At 48.2% G+C, this 22283-nt stretch overlaps 1 protein-coding gene across 5 annotated transcripts; it reads right to left on the bottom strand.

Moving 5' to 3' along the window:
• Positions 1 to 1601: 1601 nt before the first annotated feature.
• Positions 1602 to 20854, bottom strand: BRMS1 (BRMS1 transcriptional repressor and anoikis regulator). 5 transcript variants are annotated; one of them, XM_028709500.2, is made up of 11 exons: positions 20194 to 20313; positions 17586 to 17755; positions 15386 to 15476; positions 12628 to 12755; positions 11485 to 11564; positions 9277 to 9373; positions 8560 to 8652; positions 7854 to 7918; positions 6523 to 6562; positions 4757 to 4895; positions 1602 to 2058 (listed from the first exon to the last, which is right to left on the bottom strand). In XM_028709500.2, exons 1-11 carry the CDS (start codon positions 20307 to 20309, stop codon positions 1941 to 1943), a joined length of 1137 nt encoding a protein of 378 aa, XP_028565333.2. In that variant the 5' UTR covers positions 20310 to 20313; the 3' UTR covers positions 1602 to 1940. The 5 variants fall into 5 exon arrangements, with proteins under 5 accessions (XP_028565333.2, XP_028565336.2, XP_028565337.2 ...); XM_028709503.2 differs by lacking the exons at positions 1602 to 2058; positions 4757 to 4895; positions 6523 to 6562; positions 20194 to 20313 and adding an exon at positions 20704 to 20854 and having other exon boundaries at positions 7792 to 7918; positions 17586 to 17718; XM_028709504.2 differs by lacking the exons at positions 1602 to 2058; positions 4757 to 4895; positions 6523 to 6562; positions 20194 to 20313 and adding an exon at positions 20704 to 20815 and having other exon boundaries at positions 7792 to 7918.
• Positions 20855 to 22283: the final 1429 nt, after the last annotated feature.

Raw genomic sequence — 22283 nt, 5'->3', positions numbered from 1 at the left:
AGACCTGAGAGCAACAACAATTCTCCCCACTTGCAGTTCCCAGCAACTAGAATTCAGGGGCCTGTTGCCTCTGACAGCCGAGGGAGAACAAAGTCATTATGGCTAGTAGCCATGGATACCCTCACCCCCCCATGAATTTCATTAATCTTTTATATCAGTTGCCCCCCCCCCCACACACACACGGCTGAGCAACTAACGTATTTTTCGCTCCATAAGACGCACCTGACATTAAAAGGCGCACCTAGTTTTTAGAGGAGGAAAACAAGAAAAAAAACCATTCTGAACGAAACAGTTGATGTATGATTTTTGTGGTTCATGCTGTGGCCACAGACATGTGATTTGACAGTGAGTTTGGGGTAGCCCAATGCAAAAATCCTGAGAATCCATGTGGATCCGTGCTTCACAAGGGCAGGCGCATTTTTGCACCATTGTGGCCCCAGGCAACAGTGGGTGTGTGATTTTTTTGGTGCCGGCTGTAGCCATGGACATGCTATGTGATCTGATGGTGAATTTGGGGTGACCCAATGCAAAAATCCTGAGGATCCATGGGCTTTTACCTCCCCCCTCCCAGGCAGCCTCTTTTATCTCTAGTGTCCCTTATCTCCCTCCCCGATCTCTTGCGGATTAGCAGCTTTGTTTCAACACCCATTTCCCTCTTTCAAAAAAACACCAAAAAAGCATGATCTGCTTTTTGCCCCTGGGCAATTCGGCTCCAGGGACCACGCATTTGCTGCATAAGACCCACAGACAGACATTTCCCCTTACTTTTTAGGAAGAAAAAAGTGTGTCTTATGGAGTGAAAAATACAGTATATATATCCAAAACCGGTTTGAAGTCCATTTTGGGATATCAGTTTCATAATTTCTGACCTGGCAACATACCACAGATCACAATGTGTTTGGCTGTGTGCTATGCGAAAATCACAATGTAGGGGAAAACCTTGAAGCCAGCCAATGCTTCTCTTCAATTTCTGTAGCCCCTGTTAACTCTGACAGCTCACCTCTCCCCTGCCTCACGCAGGGGGGGCAGAGAATCACAAGGAGAGGCGCTGGCAAAAATCACAAGATGGGAAAAACCGTGAAGCCAGCCAATGCCTCTCCATAGCTCCATGCTTATTTCAGACATCAAGATCTATCGGTATATCACGATGTTTAGCTGGTGATATCTCAATGTTGAAAACCAGCTATTGCTCCGCCCTACGGTTCGCCTCTTTAATAGTCCCATCCTTATGTCAGACATTGTGATTTATCCATATATTGCAATGTTTAGCTGGTGATATATTGCGTTGCTGAAAACCAGGTATCACCCGGCCTTACAGATACCACCACCACTACAGCCTCCCCAAAAGTAACAGGGAAGTGGTCAGGACAGTAGTAGCCAACCAAATGTTTGGAACTCCCATCAGCCCCAGCAAGCATGGACAATAATATGAGGACAATGGAGGTTGTAGGGTCTGCGATCTGCCTTCTAACTGCCATCTCTCCCTCCCCTCCCCTTCCTCCCACCCACCCCAAAGCAGCATTTCCTCCCTTCTCAGTCCAAACAAGCAAACCTCAGAGACAGCTGGTCTCAAATTAAAAAGCCAGGCCTGGAAGCTGGAGGGAGGTATTTCACTTTGGTGTTTTATTGAGAGGAGCTGCCGTCAATGCCCAGCCCCAAACACGGAGGGAGGGGCACGCTGGGCAAGCACAATCAAAACTGCCGCAGGACCAACAGGGGGCTGGAGGGGGAGGGCTCCACGCCAAGGGCCCCCAGTCACTAGGGGCAGCAATGCTGGTATGATTCCAAGGTAACTGCAAGCAAGCCCTTCTCCCTTCCACCTGCTGCAGCCCAAACTGGGGTGGTTCAGGGTGGTCTTTGCTGCTCCGAAGTCCCTTGGTTTCCAAGAGAGGGAAGCTGTGCCTGTCTCAGGAGAAGCGAGAGAGCCAAAGTCTGCGCTGCTAGACCTTGCGCACGGAATACTTGCCCTTCTGGAGTTGCGAGACGTAGATTTTGGTCTTGCTGCCGTCTTCCCTGCGCAGCCAAACCTCCCCAGTGCTGATGGCAGTGATCACAGCCCTAGAGGAAAGGGAGAAGAGTCAGGGGTGGCTAGGCAGAATGTGTGTGTTTTTTGGGGCAGGGGGCCAAGGCAGCATCTCACACAGGCCCTGATCTCAACATGCCAGCCGTCTCCAAACCTCACTCCAAAGGAACGCAGCTCATACCAAGTCGGACTACTGGCAATGGCTCTGCAAGGTTTCGAAAATGGAGTCTACATGGAGATGGGACCTGGGACCTCCGAGATACAACAGAGGTTCTATATCGTGCTTCTATGACCCTTCTCATCTCTCAGGGAGAGACCGGAAGCAGGGGCTGCTCTGTGGGTGATGCTGGAACACCAGCTGTGCTTATCCTCCTCTCCCTGAGATGGTCCATGCCATCCTGGCTGGTTGCAAGGAGAAGTTTGTTACTTTGGGCCAAACTGGGTGTTAACCAGAAGCGAAAGGAGGCCTCTGCCACAGGCCAAGGCACCAAGGTTCACTGAGAGGCTGCACTTGCTCCCTCCCCAAAAGATTATCAGGGCAAGGAGAGGGACTGGCTGGACCCCATCGACTGGTCAAGTAAAGGAGAAACTGCCCCGATCCTTGCTTTCCTTCTGTTCTTTTTAAGTCAAGCCTGAAAGCAGCAGGAGCTGTCTTATCCTTTTCATACATGTGCAGCCAGGGGCAGGGACCGTTTGGCAGCCCAAGGGCCATGTTCTGTTCTGGGCAGCCTTCCAGGGGCCACATGCCAGTGGAGAGGGCGGAGCCAGAGTGGAAGTGGGCGGAGCAATAAAGTGTGCTATTTTCTATGCCCACAGACCCCACCCCTCTGTCAGCCCTCCAAGCATTAACTGAGAGGCATTATCAGAGCTCAAGGACACTTTGCAGCAAGGCAAAAAACATTCAGTGAGGGTGTGAAACAGGACCAGTGGCAAAGGAGGAGGAGAATGAAAAGCCTGGGAAGATTCCTGAGCGCTGCAAAAAGAGACTTGGAGGGCCGCATTTTGTGCCTGGGCCTTGAGGTTCCCCACCCTCTGATACAGACCATGCTAGGTGCTTTGTAAGTTATACTATACTGCTACTGATGTTTATTTATTTAAAAGCATTCATAGAAAGTGTTATTGGTTTTTTTTTTGTTTTTTTTAAAAAGAAAATTCTAAGCGGTGTGAAACATTTAAAAAAACCATCAAAACACAAAAAAATGCAACATGAAAACAGCAAAACATTTGTATAAGGGCATATAAAAACAAGAATACAGACAAATGAAGACAGGGTCTTACGGGCTTAGAAAAGCCTGAGCAAAAATTATAGGTCTTTATAATAACACTGGTCCGTATAGTTAAAAGGTCCGTATAGTTAAAGCCATGGTTTTCCCAGTAGTGCTGTATGGAAGTGAGAGCTGGACCATAAAGAAGGCTGATCGCCGAAGAATTGATGTTTTTGAATTATGGTGCTGGAGAAGACTCTTGAGAGTCCCATGGACTGCAAGGAGATCAAACGCATCCATTCTGAAGGAAATCAGCCCTGAGTGCTCACTGGAAGGACAGATCGTGAAGCTGAGGCTCCAGTACTTTGGCCACCTCATGAGAAGAGAAGACTCCCTGGAGAAGACACTGATGCTGGGTAAGATGGAGGGCACAAGGAGAAGGGGGCGACAGAGGACGAGATGGTTGGATAATGTTTTCGAGGTTACCAGCATGAGTTTGACCAAACTGCGGGAGGTAGTGGAGGACAGAGGTGCCTGGCGTGCTCTGGTCCATGGGGTCACGAAGAGTCGGACATGACTAAACGACTAAACAACAATAATAACACTAGTAATACATATTTGCAATTAACAATGCTGCTTTTAAAGAAATGCAAATAGCAGCTTGGGGCAAGGGAGACCGGTCATGGGGTCAGAGCAGGCATGGAAGGGGAATTTAACCCTTTCCTCCCCTACTGCTGTGTCCTGAGAAAAACATCCAAAGATTGTATATCTGAGGGCAGATATACTGTCTTGTCACTGATCTTTAAACTTGGAATACCATGTACAGTTTCTGGCTGCCCTGTCTCAAAAAAAACAATATTGCAGAGCTGCAGAAAAGGGCAACGAAAACGATCAGGAGATTAGAGGAATTTCCAAGAAAGGTTACAACACTGGGGGCTTTTTAGCTTAGAAAGAAACATATAAAATTATGTGTATTTAGGGAAAGAGGACAGAGAGAGGTTTCTCTCTTTATTTCTCTCTCTCTCATATAACATTTGAACCCAGGGACAACGAAGAAGCTGAATGCTGGAATATTCAGGACAGAAAAAAGAGTACTTCTTGACACAGTGCATAGTTGAACTATAGAATCTTCTACCACCAAAATGTAATGACAGCCACCAACTTGTACGGCTCCAAAAACGATTGGACAAATCTATGAAGGATCAGACTATCAATGGCTGCTAAGGATGGCTCTCTCTATGTTTTTTTTGTGTGTATTACAGATATATCAAACCTTCTTTTATCAGGCAGTTTGCCCCTGAATACAAGCTGCTGGGGATCTCAGGTTTGGGAGAGTTCCTATGGGCATCAAGGCTGGACACTGTGAAACCACAGTGCTAGGTTAGATGGGCTCTTCTCGTCTTTTATCTGACTGGCTGCATAAATGCACAAGGTAACTATCTTCAGCTGCAAGCTCAGGCCAGGATCTGGGGCGTCCTCCTGGCTGCACCCACCACACCATCTGCCCCTCCTCTTTTTCATCACTCACTGGACAGGTGCCTCGTCCCCAACTTGCAAGGAGATGCTCTGCCCTTTGACGTAGGCCTCGCCTTCGTAGTGGAGCTGGCCATCTTCACAGTGAGCAGAGAACAGGGCAGGGGACGGCAGTTTCTCGGCCTTCACTGGGCCTGGGGGAAGGAAAGGATATGGTGGGATGGAGAAGTGGAAAAATCAGGGCCAATATGTTCTAAGCTACATTCTTATTCTCTCTGGGGGTTTTTCCCCAATGAATGTCTTTTTTTCGGGTGTGGGGAACCTTTGACTCCCCCAGATGTTGCTGAATTGCCACTTCCATCATCACTGTCTGTGCCTGCAGGGGCTGATGGGACTTGTAGTTCAGCAACCTCTGGAAGATCGAAGCTTCCCCACATGGGTTGTTGTATCTAAAGGGGCACCTCTCCCTATACTAACCTGCCTGTGCCCTTCGGTCTGGGGTGGGGAAGCCCATCTCAATGTCCTACCACCAGGGAGGACATTGTGCCTTCTCTGTGAAGGTGCCCTGACCGGGCAACAATTTTAATTGCATCCCAGCACCAGAATAAGATCCACGTGTTGGACATTTATGAATGGTTTCTCACTGTGGTAATGTGTATATAATGATTATGATTGGGATCTAACTGCTGATGATCTGTTCTTGCTGTTGATCATTCTGTTAGAAGTTTATTTCTTTCATTGTGTTTCATTGTTGGGGTTCATCTTTAATTCTGTGGTTACCTGCCTTGGGATTCATATGAGGGACAGATATAATTGAAGCGCTTTGTGTTTTTAAAAAGTATTGAAAGGACGCTATATTTTTAAAAACACCAAGGACGGAAGTTTTTTACTTGGCTGATTATGTTGTTTGTTAATTTCCTCCAGTCAATTTTATGGCACATATTTGTCACTACTGTATTATTATTATTATTATTATTATTATTTAAATGCACTGTAAACTGCCCAGGCATAAATATCGTGAAAGGAAGTGTATGAATACCTTAAATAAAATAGATAATGAAAAATAATCGGGGTGGGGTGGGGTGGGGGGGAGAACAGAGGAAACAGGGAGGAAAAGCCAGATAGCACCTGCAGTTTAAACTCAGGGGTGGGGTTGATTGTGCATTCTACTCATTCTGCAGATTTTGTGCATGCACACATCCACTCAATCATGACAGCCATGATCCAATATGCAAATTAGCCTATCTTCATGTTCCATCATTTATTCTCCCCTTCCAAACCGTATTTCCAAATAATTGGGCATTTATGCAGAAAGGAACAGAGAGAGGGCAGCTGGGAAGGACTGGAAGAGCAGAGCAGTCAGGTTGCAGAAGACAACAGATGGGGTAGGGGGCGGGAAGCTGTGCAAGGCCCCAATTCAGCTGTGCAAGGCCCCATCTACATCGAAACCCGGCTTCTAAGCTGTCACCAGACAGTGCTCACTTGTTTTTAAAAATATAATCTTTGCGGCCATAAGGGCTAGAAACATGATTTAAAAACAAAACAAAACCCAAGATTCTAAGGAGCACCAGATTCCATGAAAAGACATGCACCCAACACACACAAACACAGGGGGTGGGGGTGGGGGGTCCTGGCCCTGTAACCCTCTCCAATGGACCAAGCAGACTTAGGCTGCCTGCCTTTGAACCACTGCTCAGTTGGGCTTCTGTATCCTCCCAGACATTCAGGCATAATCAGGACTTTATTGAAAGGCAGGGGAAAGATCCAGGACCACACCCCCTCCTCCTTGCAATGAAGAGAGAGAAAAAACAGGGCTCTTGCCTTCTAGCTTCCTCTTCGGCGAGGACACAGCTGCTTTAGCCTGGGAAGAAAGAGATGAGTGTAAGAGGAAGTCACACTCCCAGAGGCCCCTTGCTGAAGAAGTCCCTTGTCTAGTCGGCTGGGTAAAGCCTGCAGACCTCCAAGGCAGAGGCTCATCCCAAGTTAGAAAAGGGGAACGAGGAGCCCCCCCAAGACCCTAACTCCTCTTTTGCAGCACTATGAAGTCCCAAAGGGACTATACACCCTTGATCAGAAACACAGGAAACTCTCTTCCACCAAGTCAGGTCTTTGATCCGTGTCAGCTGGGGAACCTGTGAACCTCCAAATGTTTGCTGGGACTCCAATTCCCATCAGCCTCTGCCAGCATGGCCAACAGTCAGGGATGATGGGAGTTTGGTTCTCCATCCCTGGTCTACAAGGACTGGCAGTGGCTCTCCATGGACTCAGACGTGGGTCTTCCAAGCCCTACCTGCAGATGTCAGCGACCAACCCTGGGACATTCTATAAGCAATGCAAATCTTCTAGGTAAAAAGTAAAGGACCCCCTGATGGTTAAGTGCAGTTAAAGGTGACTATCGGGTTGCAGCACTCATCTCACTTTTCAGGCCGAGGGAGCTGGTGTTTGTCCACAGACAGCTTTCTGGGTCACGTGACTAAACAGCATGACTAAACCGCTTCTGGTGATGTGTGCCAGAGTGCATGGAAATACCGTTTACCCTCCTGTCGCAGCAGTACCTATTTATCTACTCGGGCTGGTATGCTTTCAAACTAAGTTGGCAGGAGCTGGGACAGAGCAATGGGAGCTCACTCCGTCTTGGGGATTCAGACTGCCGACCTTCCAATTGGCAAGCCCAAAAGGCTCAGTGGTTTAGACCGCAGCGCCACCTCTACCACTGAGCTATGGTCATTCCCTTCAAAATAAAGACTCTGGTCCCTCATTGTTCTGGATAAATGGCTGGTTCAAACAGGAATGGAGGAAGCTACTTTATACTGAGTCAAAAAATTGGTCCATCTAGCTCTGTATTTTCTACACCAGTGTTTCCCAAACTTGGGTGTCCAGCTGTTTTTGGACTACCGTTCCCATCATCCCTGACCACAGGTCCTGCTAGCTAGGGATGATGGGAATTGTAGTCCAAAAACAGCTGGAGACCCAAGTTTGGGAAACCCTGCATTAGTGTGATTTTCCATGCCCAGCCTCTCCATGAAAACCAAGGGCCAGTTCTCCAGGCTTCCCCTCTTCTGCTCCCAGTCTCAGAGGCACTTCAGAGCCCCCATTCTCTCCCTTCACTCCAATCAAGGTGACACAGAGAAGCCCATTTCTCTCACCCTTACCTTTTTGATAGCTGTCCAGTCCTCCATGATATCCATTTCATGCAGCATGTAGACGATGTACGGGCGTGGGAAAGATGAGCTAAGGGAGAGGTGCCTGCACCCCAGCAACTATGATAAAAAATATAACTGGGATTCTATTGTCCATCAAGTCATCTAACTGAGGGAAGAACTTTGTGTGCCTGGCCCTGGATGCTGTCACCAGCTCTGCTCCTGGATCTGACTGAAGACTGGTCTTAAAGGCAGAGAAAACTGCCCCTGGCATCAGCTACCACTTGAAGAACTTGTGCCTGAGCTTGGCTTTTACCTCCTCCCTCCTCCCTCCTTTAACCTTGTGTGCCATGTCTTTTTAGACTGTGAGCCTGAGGTCAGGGACCACAGAATTGGAAGGAGCCCAAAGGGTCATCTCGTCCAATGTGGGAATCACAGCTAAAGAATCTTAGAAATGATATTTTTAAAGCAGCTCTTGAGACAGCCTGTTTGGGTAAACGGCGGGGAATAAATGCTGCCAATTAAACGCTACTCATCCCCACTCACCCCTTTTCCTGAAATAATTTTGGGCAAGTGCTTAACCCGCTTCCCATCACAAACACTGCATTAGAAGCTGTCCAAAGTCACTCTGCTGAGCTGCTTCTCTTTGCCATATGCTGGGCACCACAGCCTCCTCTAGGGCAGAGCCATCGGGGTGTGGGGAGCACAGAAAGGATATCAGACACCAGTGGTGCTTTCTTCCTCTTGCCAGGCCGGAGTGGGTCCCATTCCTTTGAGCTGTGCTTCGGTCGAAGTTTGTCATCCCACCATTCTAGGGGACGGAGAGAGAGAGAGAAAAAAATAAGCCCAAAGGGGAACCTCAGCATTGAGGGCCATCGATGCTCCACCGACCCAAATGGATTTAATGCTGGGTCGGCATGGGGTGGGCGAGTAACAGGCATTTATCAGAAGACAATTTGAAGCACCCTCACCAAACCACGGTTCCCAGGATGGGAGAATGGAGCAGCTTCAGGAAGTGTCAGGGGCCACATAAAATGAGGTCGGGGGCCAAATTCAGGGCTGCAGGTTTCTCCGTCTGTGGGTCAAGGCAGCCTTGGTTTTTTTAAAAAAGGCTTTGTGCACCATCGTTAATTCTGCCGAGTTACCCACAATGACAACATCTCACAACCCAGGAAGTCAGCACACTGCCGAAAGCAGAACTTGGCAACTTCCTCCTCCAGGCTAGATGACACTTTTGAAATACATTTTTAAAGATCAGCTTTTTGGGAGGCCTGGCAGCAGCTCTCTCTGAGGGTTTAGCCATCACCTGCGGTCCAATTCTTTCCATCAGGGGAATGAACCTGGGACCTTCTGCAAGCAAAGCAGGTGCTCTGCCACTGAGCTATGGGCCCCTCCCCATAGAAGGGACAGCGTCTGCTTGCTCCTCCGGACTGACCTGAAGTGAGGCCCACACTGTGCCTGTCGTCCTCCAAGCACTGGATCCGTTCCAAGAGGCGTTCCTGAAGGGTGTCGAACAGCAGCAGCTTCTCACTCTGGTTGGGTAGAAGGGTGACGTCACGTCAGGATAAGCCAATGTGGTGCCCCCACCCTGCAGTAGTCCTTGGACTACAACTCCCATCGACCCTAGCCAGCATGGTCAATCGCCAGGAGTGGCGGAAGTTGCAGCGCAAGGACATCCGAAAGGCATCATGTCAATTCTGTATGATAAGAATGATTTTATTACAGTTGTACCTCGGAGGTCGAACGTTTTGGCTCCCGAACGCCGCAAACCCGGAAGTGAGTGTTCCGGTTTGCAAACGTTCTTTGGAACCCGAACATCCAACGCAGGTTCCGATTGGCTGCAGGAGCTTCCTGCAACCAATCGGAAGCCGTGCCTTGGTTCCCGAACGTTTTGGAAGTCGAGCGGACTTCCGGAACGGATTCCATTCAACTTCCAAGGTACGGCTGTATTTGTATGCCACCCATCTGGGTGGGTTGTCCCAGCCGCTCTAGGTGGCTTCCGACAAAGTATTAAAACCCTCAAACATTAAAAACTTCCCTATACAGGGCTGCCTTTAGATGCCTTCTAAAAGTCAGACAGATGTTTATTTCCTTGACATCTGATGGGAGGGCATTCCACAGGGCGGTATGGATTAAGTGCATCTTCCCCTTCTTTTTTATTCCCATCCAGTTGGGGATTGCTATTGATTCTACACGACAACTATAACTAATATTCAAACTTTCTTGGCATGAGCCTACTGGGTTTCTCCCCACATCACAATAATTTCTGCTCGCTGACTCACAAGGCACCCAGCTGTTCCGTTTAATGGCAAGGCAAATTTGCACCTGGTTTTATGCTCTCAGAAATGCGTGGTCTCCTTTCGATTTATTAATATTTCTCTCCTGCCTTTCCTCCAAAGACCTCAAGGTGGTCTCTGTAATACCCCTTCACCAATTTCATCCACACGACAGCCCAGTGAGGCAGGCTAATGCGAGCACGAAGGACCGGCCCAAGATCACCCAGTGAGTTTAATGGCCACACAGAGATGCCAGGAAGGCCTGGGCCAAAATGTTCCCCACCCCTTGGCCTAGGAGTTCACGTGGTGGATCAATGGCATATCTGTGAAAACGCTGGTCGGGGCTGTGTTTGCAAAAAAGAGAACTGGAAACTAGACTAGTTCCCCATCTGCTCGTCTTCAGCTAATTAAAGGCAGGGACCTTTTTTCCAGGACAACCTCCAATCAGTTCTGTAAAGCTGCTGGTCAGCAGAAAGCACCGCTCAGGCTTCTTGCTGAGGAACCCGGTTGTTTGTTGCTAATTATTGTTTGTCGAGTGCACCGTGTGGTCCTGCAAGCTCCCACATGCAATTCTCGTATGCAAGCTGAAACCCGACTCTGGAATTCCAAGCTGGGATAGGCAATGAAGTAGCAAACAGGGCACACTCAGCAATGGCATGTTTGTGAATAGAGCCCATGGAGCAGCCCTCCAGATGTTGCTGGATTGCAGCCCCCATTGTCTCCAACCATTGGGCATGCTGGCTAGGACTGCTGGAGTCAATCAACATCTGGAAGGCCACCGGTTCCCTGTCCCTGGGGGAACTGAAGTCACATTCACGGCACATTTTGAACACATGGCTTCCCCCCAAAACAATTCCGGGAACTGTTGTTTGCCTGCTGCATTTATATCCTGCTTTTTCCTCCAAGGAGCTCAAAGTGGCGTACATGGTTCTCCCCTCACCCTCATTCAATCCCCACAACAACCCCGCGAGGTAGGGTGGGGCTGAGAGGCAGTGATTGACCCAAGGTCACCGGCTGAGCTTCATGGCCGAGTGGGGATTCGAACCCTGGTCTCTCAGGCCCTGGTGCGGCACTCTAACCACTACACCACACTGCCTCTCACATTAGCCCCATTAGAGCCTCTGCCCATATGCCTGTAATAACAGAGTAATAACAGAGGAAGCTGCCATATATGGAGTCAGTCCATTGGCTCATGTAGCCCAGTACTGTCTACACTGACTGGCAGCAGCTCCTCCATCCTGCGTAGGAGATTTTTGCATTCTGCCTTCTTGCCCGAGAAGTTTGTGATGAGGCTGCTTTTCCGGTCCTGGCCAGGATTTGAAAGCGGCAATGAAGGGAGGGAGATGGGACCAAGTGGGACTTCTCACCTCCAGGTGCTGCTGTGCTCCCTGCAGCTCGCAACGGTGCTTGTGGTGGATCACCTCCAGGCAGAAACCTCGGTAGATCCCTGCAGAAAGGCAAAACGTTGAAGCACTGTTCATAAAACCAGGATGGTAGAGTTGGAAGGGGTCCTGAGGGTCATCTAGCCCAACCCCTTGCAATGCAGGAATCACAGATGAAGAATCCCTGACATGTGGACATTTAACCTCTGTTTTGAAACCTCCAAGGAAGGGGAATCTACCGCCTCCCGAGAGTGTCTGCCATACGGTCTAATGGCTCTTACTGTTCTCTATCCTCAGAAGCTCAACCGGAACTGGGGCTCAGCCCCACCACCACTTCCTTTCAGTGCAAAAGACCAGCCATGGAAGAGAGTGCCTCTGAGCACCTACAAAGTGCATCTGCCTCCTTTGCAGCACAGCCCATCCCTGCGTTGAGGCGGGCATGGCTTCCAGGGAGACACAAGCCCCTTGCAGTCTAGTTCTCATTTGTTTTCATTGATTTATAAGGTGGCTTTTTTTTACCATAATATTTCCAGACTGGTTGCAACAACACAACGTACCTTTAGAAAAACAAATAAAACCCTCTGAATTGCAAAAGAAGCAAAACTTTCCCAAATGGAACATTACATTATAAATGAGACAAAAGAGGCAAGTCCCACGATACAAAATACCTTAAGCATCGTGGACAAGTATAATGAAGTTTGGAACTGCTTTATACAAAATACAGTAGGTTAAAAACGGTAACTACTAACTGTTAACAATTGCTATAGTGATGTACTATTCTTTTTTCCTTTTTCTTTCTTTCTTCACTTTTTAAAATCAGAACACGTCTAATAATAATTTTATTATTTATACCCTGCTCATCTGGCTGGGTTGCCCATCACTATGTGGTTTGTTTGTTTAAAAATAAATATTTAAGGACCAAGGCCAGGGTAAAGAGGCACGTCCGCAGTATATGGTGAACGCTGTACGAGGAAGATAACCCATGCACCTCTTCTAGAAATTAACCCCAGCCCTAACTCCAAATGCCACAACCTGGAAGCCATCTCTCCACCAAAGCTGTTATGATTGCTTACACTCTGGCTGGCAAGAGTGGCCAGGGTGGGGTGGGGTGGGGGTTTCCTCACTTACCAGCCACTTCAATCCGAATCTGCATGTGGTTCTGCAAGACCCCGAGCGGGTCAAGGTACTCTGACGCTTTCCCCGCCATCACGTCCTCCAGCTTTGCCTTCACCTGGCTCAGGCGCTCCTTGAACAGCCTGCGAGAGCGGTAGCAGCAGCAGCAGCAGACAGGTTAATCAGAGTTGCCACAAGAGCTCAAGGTGGGTGGTGGAATCCCACCCCCATGGTATGTGGGGTGGCGGGGAAGGGTAAGTTAATATGACCACACTAAATTAAAATATGCGAGCATAGAAGTTGTACTGGAACTGGAAAATGTCATGGTTAAGCATTTTTCAGAACAGCAAAAAACCTTGGGTGTGTAGAGCATACAGTATGCAGGTTTCAGGAATGGAATTATATGAACAGTGAAAGAAAGGAGAGGCAGATTGGAGCCACAAATTGGGGGCACTATTGCCTAATGGACTCATAAATTATATAGACTGGATGACTTAACTTGTTGTGGGTGGGGGGGGTGTTCCCCCACTTAAGGAAAAAAAATATTTTCTACTTCTGCAAACCGTAGGGTTCTGCTGAGCAGGACAATATCCCCCTCTTGTTTCTCTGTACCCCCGTTTTGGCTACACAGCCAACATGCTCAGCACCCGAGTTCCCTATTAATGTATAATGAATATGTAAGGGTTATGCTTTAAAACAGGAAATGGGCAGAGAGCCTTTGGCCCTGCAGATGCTGCAGGACTACATTGCCCATCATCTCTGATCTTTGTCTGTACTTGCTGGGGATAATGGGAGATGGAGTCATCTGGAGAGCCAGGTTCCACATCCCTGCCCTAAAAGGCTGTGTGTGTGTGTAAATAGAAAATATAAGTGGGCCTAGGAAAAAAGAATTGTGGAAGGAAGGAACATCTCTGAAAAACTGACCCAGGGGCGATGCCAGCCCCTCAGAGTCAGCATCTGTTTGGGGGCTTATATGAGACAACAATCTCATGGCTTGCACATTCCTACTAAATAAGATTTTATCTGGTGACATTTATGAATACTTGATATATCTTGTATATGCAATAAAGAACCTTGTATCCCACCATGAAATATATTTCATTCCTTTTTAATCCTTATTTTTTTATCTTGTATTTTTCTTCTCCCTGCCTTCATGCCTATTTTTGCGATGTTTTTTGGTCTGTTGTTTTGTTTATTGTATTTGCACATCTTTTTTTTTTTTTTTTGGAAGGAGAGGAATTACAAAAAATATATATATTGAGGCAAGGAAGTCAAACAACAGCAAAACCCAGTGCAATGAGAACAATTAGTTCCACTGAACATTTGGGAAGAGAACAGCAGATGGGGTAGTTCCCTGAGATGGTCCAGGAACAGCCATCTGATGATGTTTTCGGCTGCCTGTCTGCTTGCTTCCTCCTCCTCCAAATTGTCTCTCAGGGGACAGTGGATGCTCACCACTAATAGCATCTGTTCCTCCTCCGCAAGTTTGTCTCATCCCCTTTTAAAACCTGAGGCGGTGAGTTCCACAAATTAATTTGCCTTTAAGCAGGGAGTAAAGATTTATTTCCGGCAGGCTACTTTTTCTAAAGAAGCTCTGCGATCCTATTGTGGGGTTGAGCATCTGGGCGCTGCCTCTAGTCTTCAGGTCTTTATATGCTTCTTTCCCAAACCTTAGTGCACAAAAAAGCAGGGCCTCATTTGCGCTAGTCTCAAATCAAAGTTGTATTTAACTCTTTCCGGATATCTGTAGGAAGCACATACATTTACACAGACTCTTTGCCAAGCATCCTAAATTTAGCACACCTTCAAATTTCCTTCTTTAAATCTAAGCGATAAAAGGGAAGTGCATGCTATTGAGTCATCACGAATTAAAAATAACTTACGCCATCCCAGCAAAAATGATCTCCAAGTAAAGCTTTGAATTTGGAATGCAATGTTTGAAGCACACTGCAGTGGCGTAGCGTGGGGGGTGCAGGGGGGGCTGGCCGCTCCGGGCGCAACATCTGGGGGGGTGCGCTCGCCGCCTCCGGAGTCGCCGAAGAGCCTCGGGCGCAGGCTGTAGCAGAGCCCCATGTCTCGCGGAACCGACGAGCTGCCAGCGGCTCTCAGCGCTCGCCGCGGTCCCCGCGCGTCAGGGCCGCGGAGGGCGCGCCAGGCAGCCCCTCCTCACAGCCCCGCCGCCGCCACTGCTGCTGCAGCTGCTGGGCCATGTTGCATTTTCCTCGCCTCTCTGCCCTCCTCCTCCGGGCAAGCGGCGTCGTTTGGGCGGCAGCGCCAGCGGCAACTCGCCTCAGATCACCTGACACAGACCCACTGCCGCCGCCGTGGCTACCTTACCGTAAATACCCCAGCCCAGGCAGCAGCAAGAAGAAGCCAGCAGCGGCGGCAGGTTAGGGGTTAGGGGGCGCAAATTACTTGCCTTGCCCCGGGTTAGGGGGCGCAAATTACTTGCCTTGCCCCGGGTGCTGACAACCCACGCTACGCCGCTGGCACACTGACACTTGATTTTCCTAATCAAAAAATTCACTTCTTTTACTTTAGGCTACTGGAAGGACTCTTGAGATATTTATACAGCGTCTCTCTTTTTTTAAGTTTAAGGGAGTTATTGGGCAGCAGGCTCAAGAAACCAGTGAGCCAGAAACCTTAAGGAGGATGAGGCTCACCTTGCAGGGTTGTTGAGAGGGTAACTGGGGGTGGGGAAGCGCCTTGGAGGAAGGGTGGGCTTAAAATGTAATAAATAAGAGGAAAGGGGAAAGAGATGAAAAAAACTCACTTCTCTTTGACTTCAGAGAACTCCTTCTCCAAGTCTAACATCTCATCCAGGCACTCTGAGCGTCTCCGCTCATAATCTTCATCGTCCATCTCTGCAGGTAAAAGAGACAACATGTGTCACCTGGCTCCTCTGAACAGGTCTTGCAGGGCAAGAAAATTCAACAATGCTCACTATCTGGGATCTCTTTCTGTTCAATGGGCTTAAATCAGTGGGGAAGGACTGTAAGTCAGTGGAAGATCACCTGCCCTGCCCACAGAAGGTTCCCACTCCAGTCTCCAGTAACTCCAGATAGGACTGGGAGAGCCTGCCCCCCCCCCCGCCCCACTTGAAACCCTAGAGAGCTGCTAGACAGACCAATGGGTCTGACTGAGTAGTATGTTTCTATGTTCCTAAATCTAGAACAGCATCAGGGAAGAAAGGGTTGCAAGCTTTTCGAGTTGCACAGAAGTTTCCCCTTTTGTTTTCCTACCACAGTGAGCAGAACAGTGGCGGGGACACTTCAGGCCTGTGGATCTCATTAGGCCCCACCAGGTCTCCCCCTTAGCTAAAACCGTTCTGGCCAAGCCATGCCCAACTGCCTTATACCTGAAACCATACTGATGGGAGGTGGGGAGCAGGTGTGTGTTGAACCAAGTGTGAGCCCGCTCTGGAAGGCTTGCATACGCCATCGTGGTAGTCAAGATAACCCCAAAACTAATTGGGAGTTGTTGCAAGAACGAGCTCGCTTAAGTATATTCACTTGCTTTGATACATGCTAATTGGCTTGCTTTGATACAACTCTTATCTGTGGGCCTTGGGATGCTGGGCTCTGGGCCCAGAGAGGGGAGCTATCTGTAAGCCCTGGGTAGTTGCCCACCTATGCCTTCATGAGCCAGGTGGAGGTTCTGGCTTTGTATTCGGCTTTGTGTATAACATATTAGGCTTTGTGGACCAGTCATGATTGCTTGCTGCTGTGGTGTTCATCCCGCATCTGTCAAGGCAGCAGGGCTCTCTGCATGCTGAATTGTAAGTTTACACCTTTCTTTAATAAAGCACTAGAACTGGCCGTGTGTTTTTGACATCCTTCTTTGGTATCCCTGCATCGGACCACTCCCAAGAGCCCTCTCTTGGGCAGGTGGATCAGAACAAGGTGTAGATCTGCAAAGCCCCATGCACAGTGCTGCTTCTCAAGCCTGGCCATCTACTGATCGTCATTGGCTTTTACAAGCAACCACCACCCAATTGTCAGGGCTTGCAGTGTGTCCCGTGCAGCTGTTTGCAAGCCCCAACAATCAGCTGATAGCACTGCACTTTGCAAACCCCAATGATCAGCTGATGACCCACCCACCCACCTACCTGTCAAACTTGTCCCACTGTGAGTGGGTGGTGTTCTCCACCCCTGCCTTAGAAAGACCCCAGAGGCCAAGTCAGATTGTCAGAGCAACAGCTCTTTAATCTCTTCTCTCTCCTCTTCTTTTGCTTTCTCTCTCTCTTGGTCTCTCTTTTCCTTTCCCCCCTTCTGCCTTTGTTCTTTTTTAGATTAAGTAGCTGTTTTATTTTGGTGTATTATATAAAGATGCTTTGCAATGGGCAAGAACTTTTGTGTGGTTTTGAATAAGTATCAATATTTTATATATATTTTTTAACAGGATGTCAGAGCAACAGAAAGGGAAACACTCAGTCCTCCTTACTACTGTTTCCAATTGCTGGTAAGTAAAGGGAAACCAAAAATTAGGGTTCAGATTTGTATCCACCTGTCAGACCCGTGGCAGGTAGGGAAGCTCAGAATCCAGCCTCTGGGTCAGATCCTGCTCCCTGTTGTTGAACTCTAGTTCCCATCATCCCTAGACAGCATGGCCAGCAGTCAGGATTTACGAGAACTGGGAGCTCAACAACATCTGGAAGGCCACACGTTCCCCACACCTGCTCTAACTGGAGATGCCCACTATGGTACCTGGGATCTTCTGTGTGCAAATCATCTGCTCTCCCTCTGTACCATAGGCGTTCCCATAAAAAGGTAAGACAATAGTCTTCGTTGTTCTGAACAGCTCTGTCCTGTCTGCACTGACTTGCAGCAGTTCTCAAGGGTTTCAGGCAGAGAAGAGTCTTTCCCACTCCTACCTGCAAATGCCAGGGACCACACCTAGGACTTCCTGCATGGAAACTGCATGCTCTACCACTGAAAGAAGGAGTTGGGAGGCGTTTTGCTCCTGCCAGCTACCTGAACTCTCCTCTTCTGATTCAGACTGGCTGCCGCTGCGCTCGTCCTCGCTCTCTTCTTCGCCGTTCATCTCTGTGGTCGAGTCTCCTTCCACCTCCATCTCCTTGGGCAATGGCTGCACAGGCATTGCGCTCTGCAGAAACAAGAGGGCCCAGGCTAAGGAAAGGAGGCTAGGCAACAACGAAACAGCAGAAAGGTGAATATGGCACCAGGCCATCATCTTTACAGTAGCAAATTATGATATACATGTATTCCAAAGGGGACCATGCTAAGCACAGGAATGGATTACAAGCACAGCACTGAGTACTTTGAGTGTATCAGCGGGAAATGCGGCTTTGTGGTCCTTAAGGTTGCAAAGAAGGGCTGGCAGGTACATGGCCGGTACAATAACCGGTAAATTGTCGCCAGCAACTAAGCAAGCTTCTGAGCTGAAAGCCTGCCCAATTAATATACCCATTACATGCCAAAATGGCTTCTCAGTGGACTGCAACTATAAAATCTATTATAACATCCATCCATGCACACACACACACACACACGAACAATTCCACCAGAGCATCAAAACAGGACAAGTAGAACAGTTTTTTTGCAAGATCAGAAGTTTAGGGGACACTTGCCTAACCAGGTGTGTCTTCAGAAGCCAGTGGAAAGGCAATACTGATGGACCCTCTCAATTTTTTCCACATTACCCAACATAAGGATACCTTTACATTTTCTCAAGAAGTGTTGCTAATACAGTACAGAGTTTGGATTTTCTTTTCTGCACATACAGGTTTAACCAAGCACTTCAGCCTGAAGGAATAGCTAGACAGGTGTATTTCCCTGGCACACGGAGAACCTAAGAACCTGGCTGCAGGTTACATTCATCAAACGCTTTGCCCATTGAGAAGCATGGAGGCTTGCCAGAAAATATAAAGAGCCATGGTGTCTATGTTCTACCTCCACTATTGGATCCAGCATGGCTCTGTATATCCGTTGCTGGGAATCACAAGTGGGGAGGGGGTGCTGTTGTGGTTGGGTCCTGCCTTCAGGTTTCCCATGGGCCTCTGGCTGACCACTGTGGGAACAGGATGCTGGACTAGGTGGGCCATTGGTTTGATCCAGCCACCTCTTCATATATTCTTAAAGATGGAGGGCTAGCTCCCCTCCTTTCTCAGCTCTTTATCTCATAAGAACACAAGAAGAGCTCTGTCGGATGAGGCCAAAGGCTATTCTAGTCTAGTACTCTGTTCTCACAGAGGCCAACTAGATGCCCATTGTAAGAAGCCCACAAGCAAGACCTAAGTGCAACAGCCCTCTCCCTACCTGTGATTCCCAGCAACTCGTATTCAAAGGCTAATTTTGCTGCTGAATGACAAATTAGGGGCAGTTATGAAGGCAGCCAGGGGTTCCGGCTTCTGTGTCTTTGCCCATAACCACTTCCTCCTTTCTCAGCCTCCAGAATCCTCAACCATCAGCACCTTGCTAACACACGGCTCCTTCAGAGGAGTTAAATCAGGCATAGGCAAACTCAGCACGCCAGATGTTTTGGGACTACAACTCCCATCATCCCTAGCTAACAGGACTGGTGGTCAGGGATGATGGGAACTGACATCTGGAGGGCCGAGTTTGCCTATGCCTGATAAATGAAACGTGCAATCAGGAGTTCCCTTCCTTAGGACAGGGGTGGGGAACTTTTGGCCCTCAGGACACTGCTAGACTCCAACTCCCATCAGCCTCAGGCAGCATGGCCAAAGGTCAGGGGTGATGGGAGTATGAGTTAAGCAAATGTCTGAAGTGCCGCAAGTTCCCCAGCTCTGCCTTGGGACCTCTTTCCCCTATACTGGGAACATAGAAAGCTAGCTGCCTGACCCCAGGTCAAACATTTTGGCCATCTAGCCAAGCCCAGTTGCCTTTGACCAGTGTTGGTTCCCATGAAAAGCGCTTTCCCTTTCATTGACTATCCTGGAGATGCCGAGGACTGAACCTGGGACTGAACCTGCGTGCAACGCCCACCATTTGCTCCAGGAACTCTCCCGGCACTTTTTTTTATAAGTGCTATGAGGGCCCCTGTGAGACAGGAAACAAGGGCTTCTTTTAAATCAAGAATAAGAGACCAGGTGCTGTTAGGTGCCAACTCCCATTAGTCCCAACCAGCAATGGGCAGTGGTCAGAGATGACAGGTATAGTTGGAAGGGCAAATTCCCCAGCCAGGCTTTAAAGGGGAAGAAAGAGGCCACTGGGGCTGCACTCCAAGCCACAAGTGCCTGGGAGTAAACCCCACTGAACTCCGTGGGGCTGGGGTCTGAGTTAACATGCATAGGACTGTAGCCGAAATCAATGTCAGCCACTGCATGGTAGAGGACAGGAAAATCAGCACATCTATCTTTCCCAAGCAGTGACGACTGGATATGACTGGTTTGTGGGGCGAGAGTGAGAGAGAGGAAGGAAGGGGAGCTGCACCTCTTGAATGTCTGCCTCTTCAGGCAGCTTTTCAAGTCACAACTTATTCCTCCTCCCAGAGCCCTTTATCCCTCCATCTTGTGTGCAGTTCACCGCCCAGCTAGAGGTCACTGGTAGTTATTTTAAGGTGGCTTTTGGAAGGGTTGTGCGTGTGTCTCTTTCTCACGGTTCTCTTAGGAAATCCCGAGACGATCCTGCAAGCGCTGCTTCTTCCTCCTTTGCAGTGAAAGGCACCATTTGGCAAAGCAGACATACGAGCCCCGACACCACCACCCCCGCCATATCTAATGGTCTTTCCCGCACCCCGATAGCATTTGCTTGGTAAGAACAATCCAACAGAAGGACTGCGGGGGGCACATAAATATAGCAAACCCTACCCCCATATTACAGCAGACTCAAGCATGTGCCCGAATGGATGTCATTTAGGGGAGGATTGCCGAGCACTTCCAAGGAAAGGGCAAAGAGAAGCATTTTCTCCCCCTATGTCGCACATGTAACACTGAACTTAAGAGGGGGAAATCGGTCATATGCGAACACCCCCGTCCCCGGGTTGTAGTGTGCTGGCCCATGTATTCCCCCTTCTCTCAAAGCGGGGGAAACGCATAAGGCTGGAATGGGCGGGACCATCATTACCCACAAAAGGGGGGTAATAGGGAAAGTCTGGACCCCTCATTACCTGGGGGAGGGGCTGAGGAAGGCGCAAACCCCGCTCTGGATTTCTTCAGCAATCGGAAGTCGTCCTCATTCGGCCCCGCCCACCAACGCTAACCAATCACAGCGGCTGGCATTTTGTAAGTACCCTACACTCGTCTATGGTGCTGCGTCGCGGTCAAGCTCTATGGTTCTGCGAAGCACTATGGGAATCCGGAAGCGGAAGGGTATGCGTTGCCGTAGTAACGAGATAATAAAGAAAAACGAAAGAAGCGAAGGGGAGTGAAAATGTGCTCTCTCTGTGTGCCTACAAAGTGGTGTGGAAGTTTTCATAGCAAAATAAAACCATACAGTGAAAAAGTAATTAAAAAGAAAACCAACCGTCCTCCCTGGGAAGGGTTCGTTCCCATGTATATATGCTCATTTGAGTGCATCCTAAATATATGCTCACATTTACAATAGTTAGTACTGTGGCTAAGTTGAAATATAGAACTAGGAAAAATAAGAGCTAGGGTGGGTGGGGAGCCAAGAGGCAAATTTTGGCTTGAAGCCTCACTACAAAATTAGTAGAAAGGTGGTGGTTGCCATGCCAGCCAGTACTGTTGTTGCCATGGAGACTGCCATTATCTTCCTACTGCCCACCCACACACCCTCTGATGCTTAAAAAGAAGAAGAAAAGATTGGCATTTGTACCCCCACGCTTTGACCAAGGAGCTGAAGGCATACCTGGTTGTTTGGGGTTTTTTGTCGTCCTGCATTTCTGTTGTCACAAAAAACCTTGTGAAGTAGATTAGGTTCATCTATCACCCTGGGAACTTTGGAGATCAGGAGATTTTCAAACCCAATTTGCCTAATTCTAGTTTGACATTCTAACCATTACACCATACTGGATTGTTACCTTCTTGTCAAACTTACTGGCTGAAAACCATTGGGTGTTTGGGGAGTTTTGTTTTTTTAAAAAATAAAGTTATAAATACTATCACAGCACAGCAAATCAATGACATCACACCATGTTCTGTTGCTTACCGCCATTAAAGCCCCCCCTAACATAGCACACCCAATAAAGTAGGCTATAAACCTAAGCAACACATTCTGACATCCACATCTTGTTTTTTTTATAATAGAAATAGATTATAACCAAGCATAATAATGACAGCACTGACACATGCCATAATGCAGTCAGGGCTATAGGGCTGCCACAGCAAGATTTGGGGGCATGCAGATTTCTAATTATTCACTGTCTCCACGGAAAAGAGGTCCATTTTTTGTGTAGCTAACCGCATAGCAAGTCAGAAAAGAAATAAAGAGTTGTTACAATGTGACTTTGAATGAATGTATCTTCCTCTAATCCTTACAGTGCTTTAAAAAAATATTTATGTAGCCCAAATTAGAGATGGATCATCCAAATCTTATTATGGTGGGATTCAGTTTGGTACCAAAGCACTTGAACTTAAATACCTTCTGTTATTTGATAATAAGTTAGACAAATTATTACTATTAATTGCTCCAGATAAAAGTGAGAAAAGTGCTATTTAACAAATGTTGGAAGGCATGTGATGATTGTTTGCAGTCCCAGAGCACTTGCGATGTTTGAGTGACATCCAG

This window comes from Podarcis muralis, chromosome 16, assembly GCF_964188315.1.
Source record: "Podarcis muralis chromosome 16, rPodMur119.hap1.1, whole genome shotgun sequence".
NCBI classification, from domain to species: Eukaryota; Metazoa; Chordata; class Lepidosauria; order Squamata; family Lacertidae; genus Podarcis; species Podarcis muralis.
This window is presented reverse-complemented; position numbering and strand designations above follow the sequence as displayed.

What these genes read in the sequence shown, in the direction of transcription:
- BRMS1 (XM_028709500.2), bottom strand. Translation starts at nt 20,309, where the DNA reads ATGGCGGGGGTGGTGGTGTCGGGGCTCGTATGTCTGCTTTGCCAAATG. An exon ending in GAAAGCACCACTGGTGTCTG is followed by an intron (nt 7,919 to 8,559) that starts ATATCCTTTCTG and finishes CATCTTTCCCAC; the next exon opens with GCCCGTACATCGTCTACATG. An exon ending in GCCGAAGAGGAAGCTAGAAG is followed by an intron (nt 4,896 to 6,522) that starts GCAAGAGCCCTG and finishes TCCTTCCCCCAG; the next exon opens with GCCCAGTGAAGGCCGAGAAA.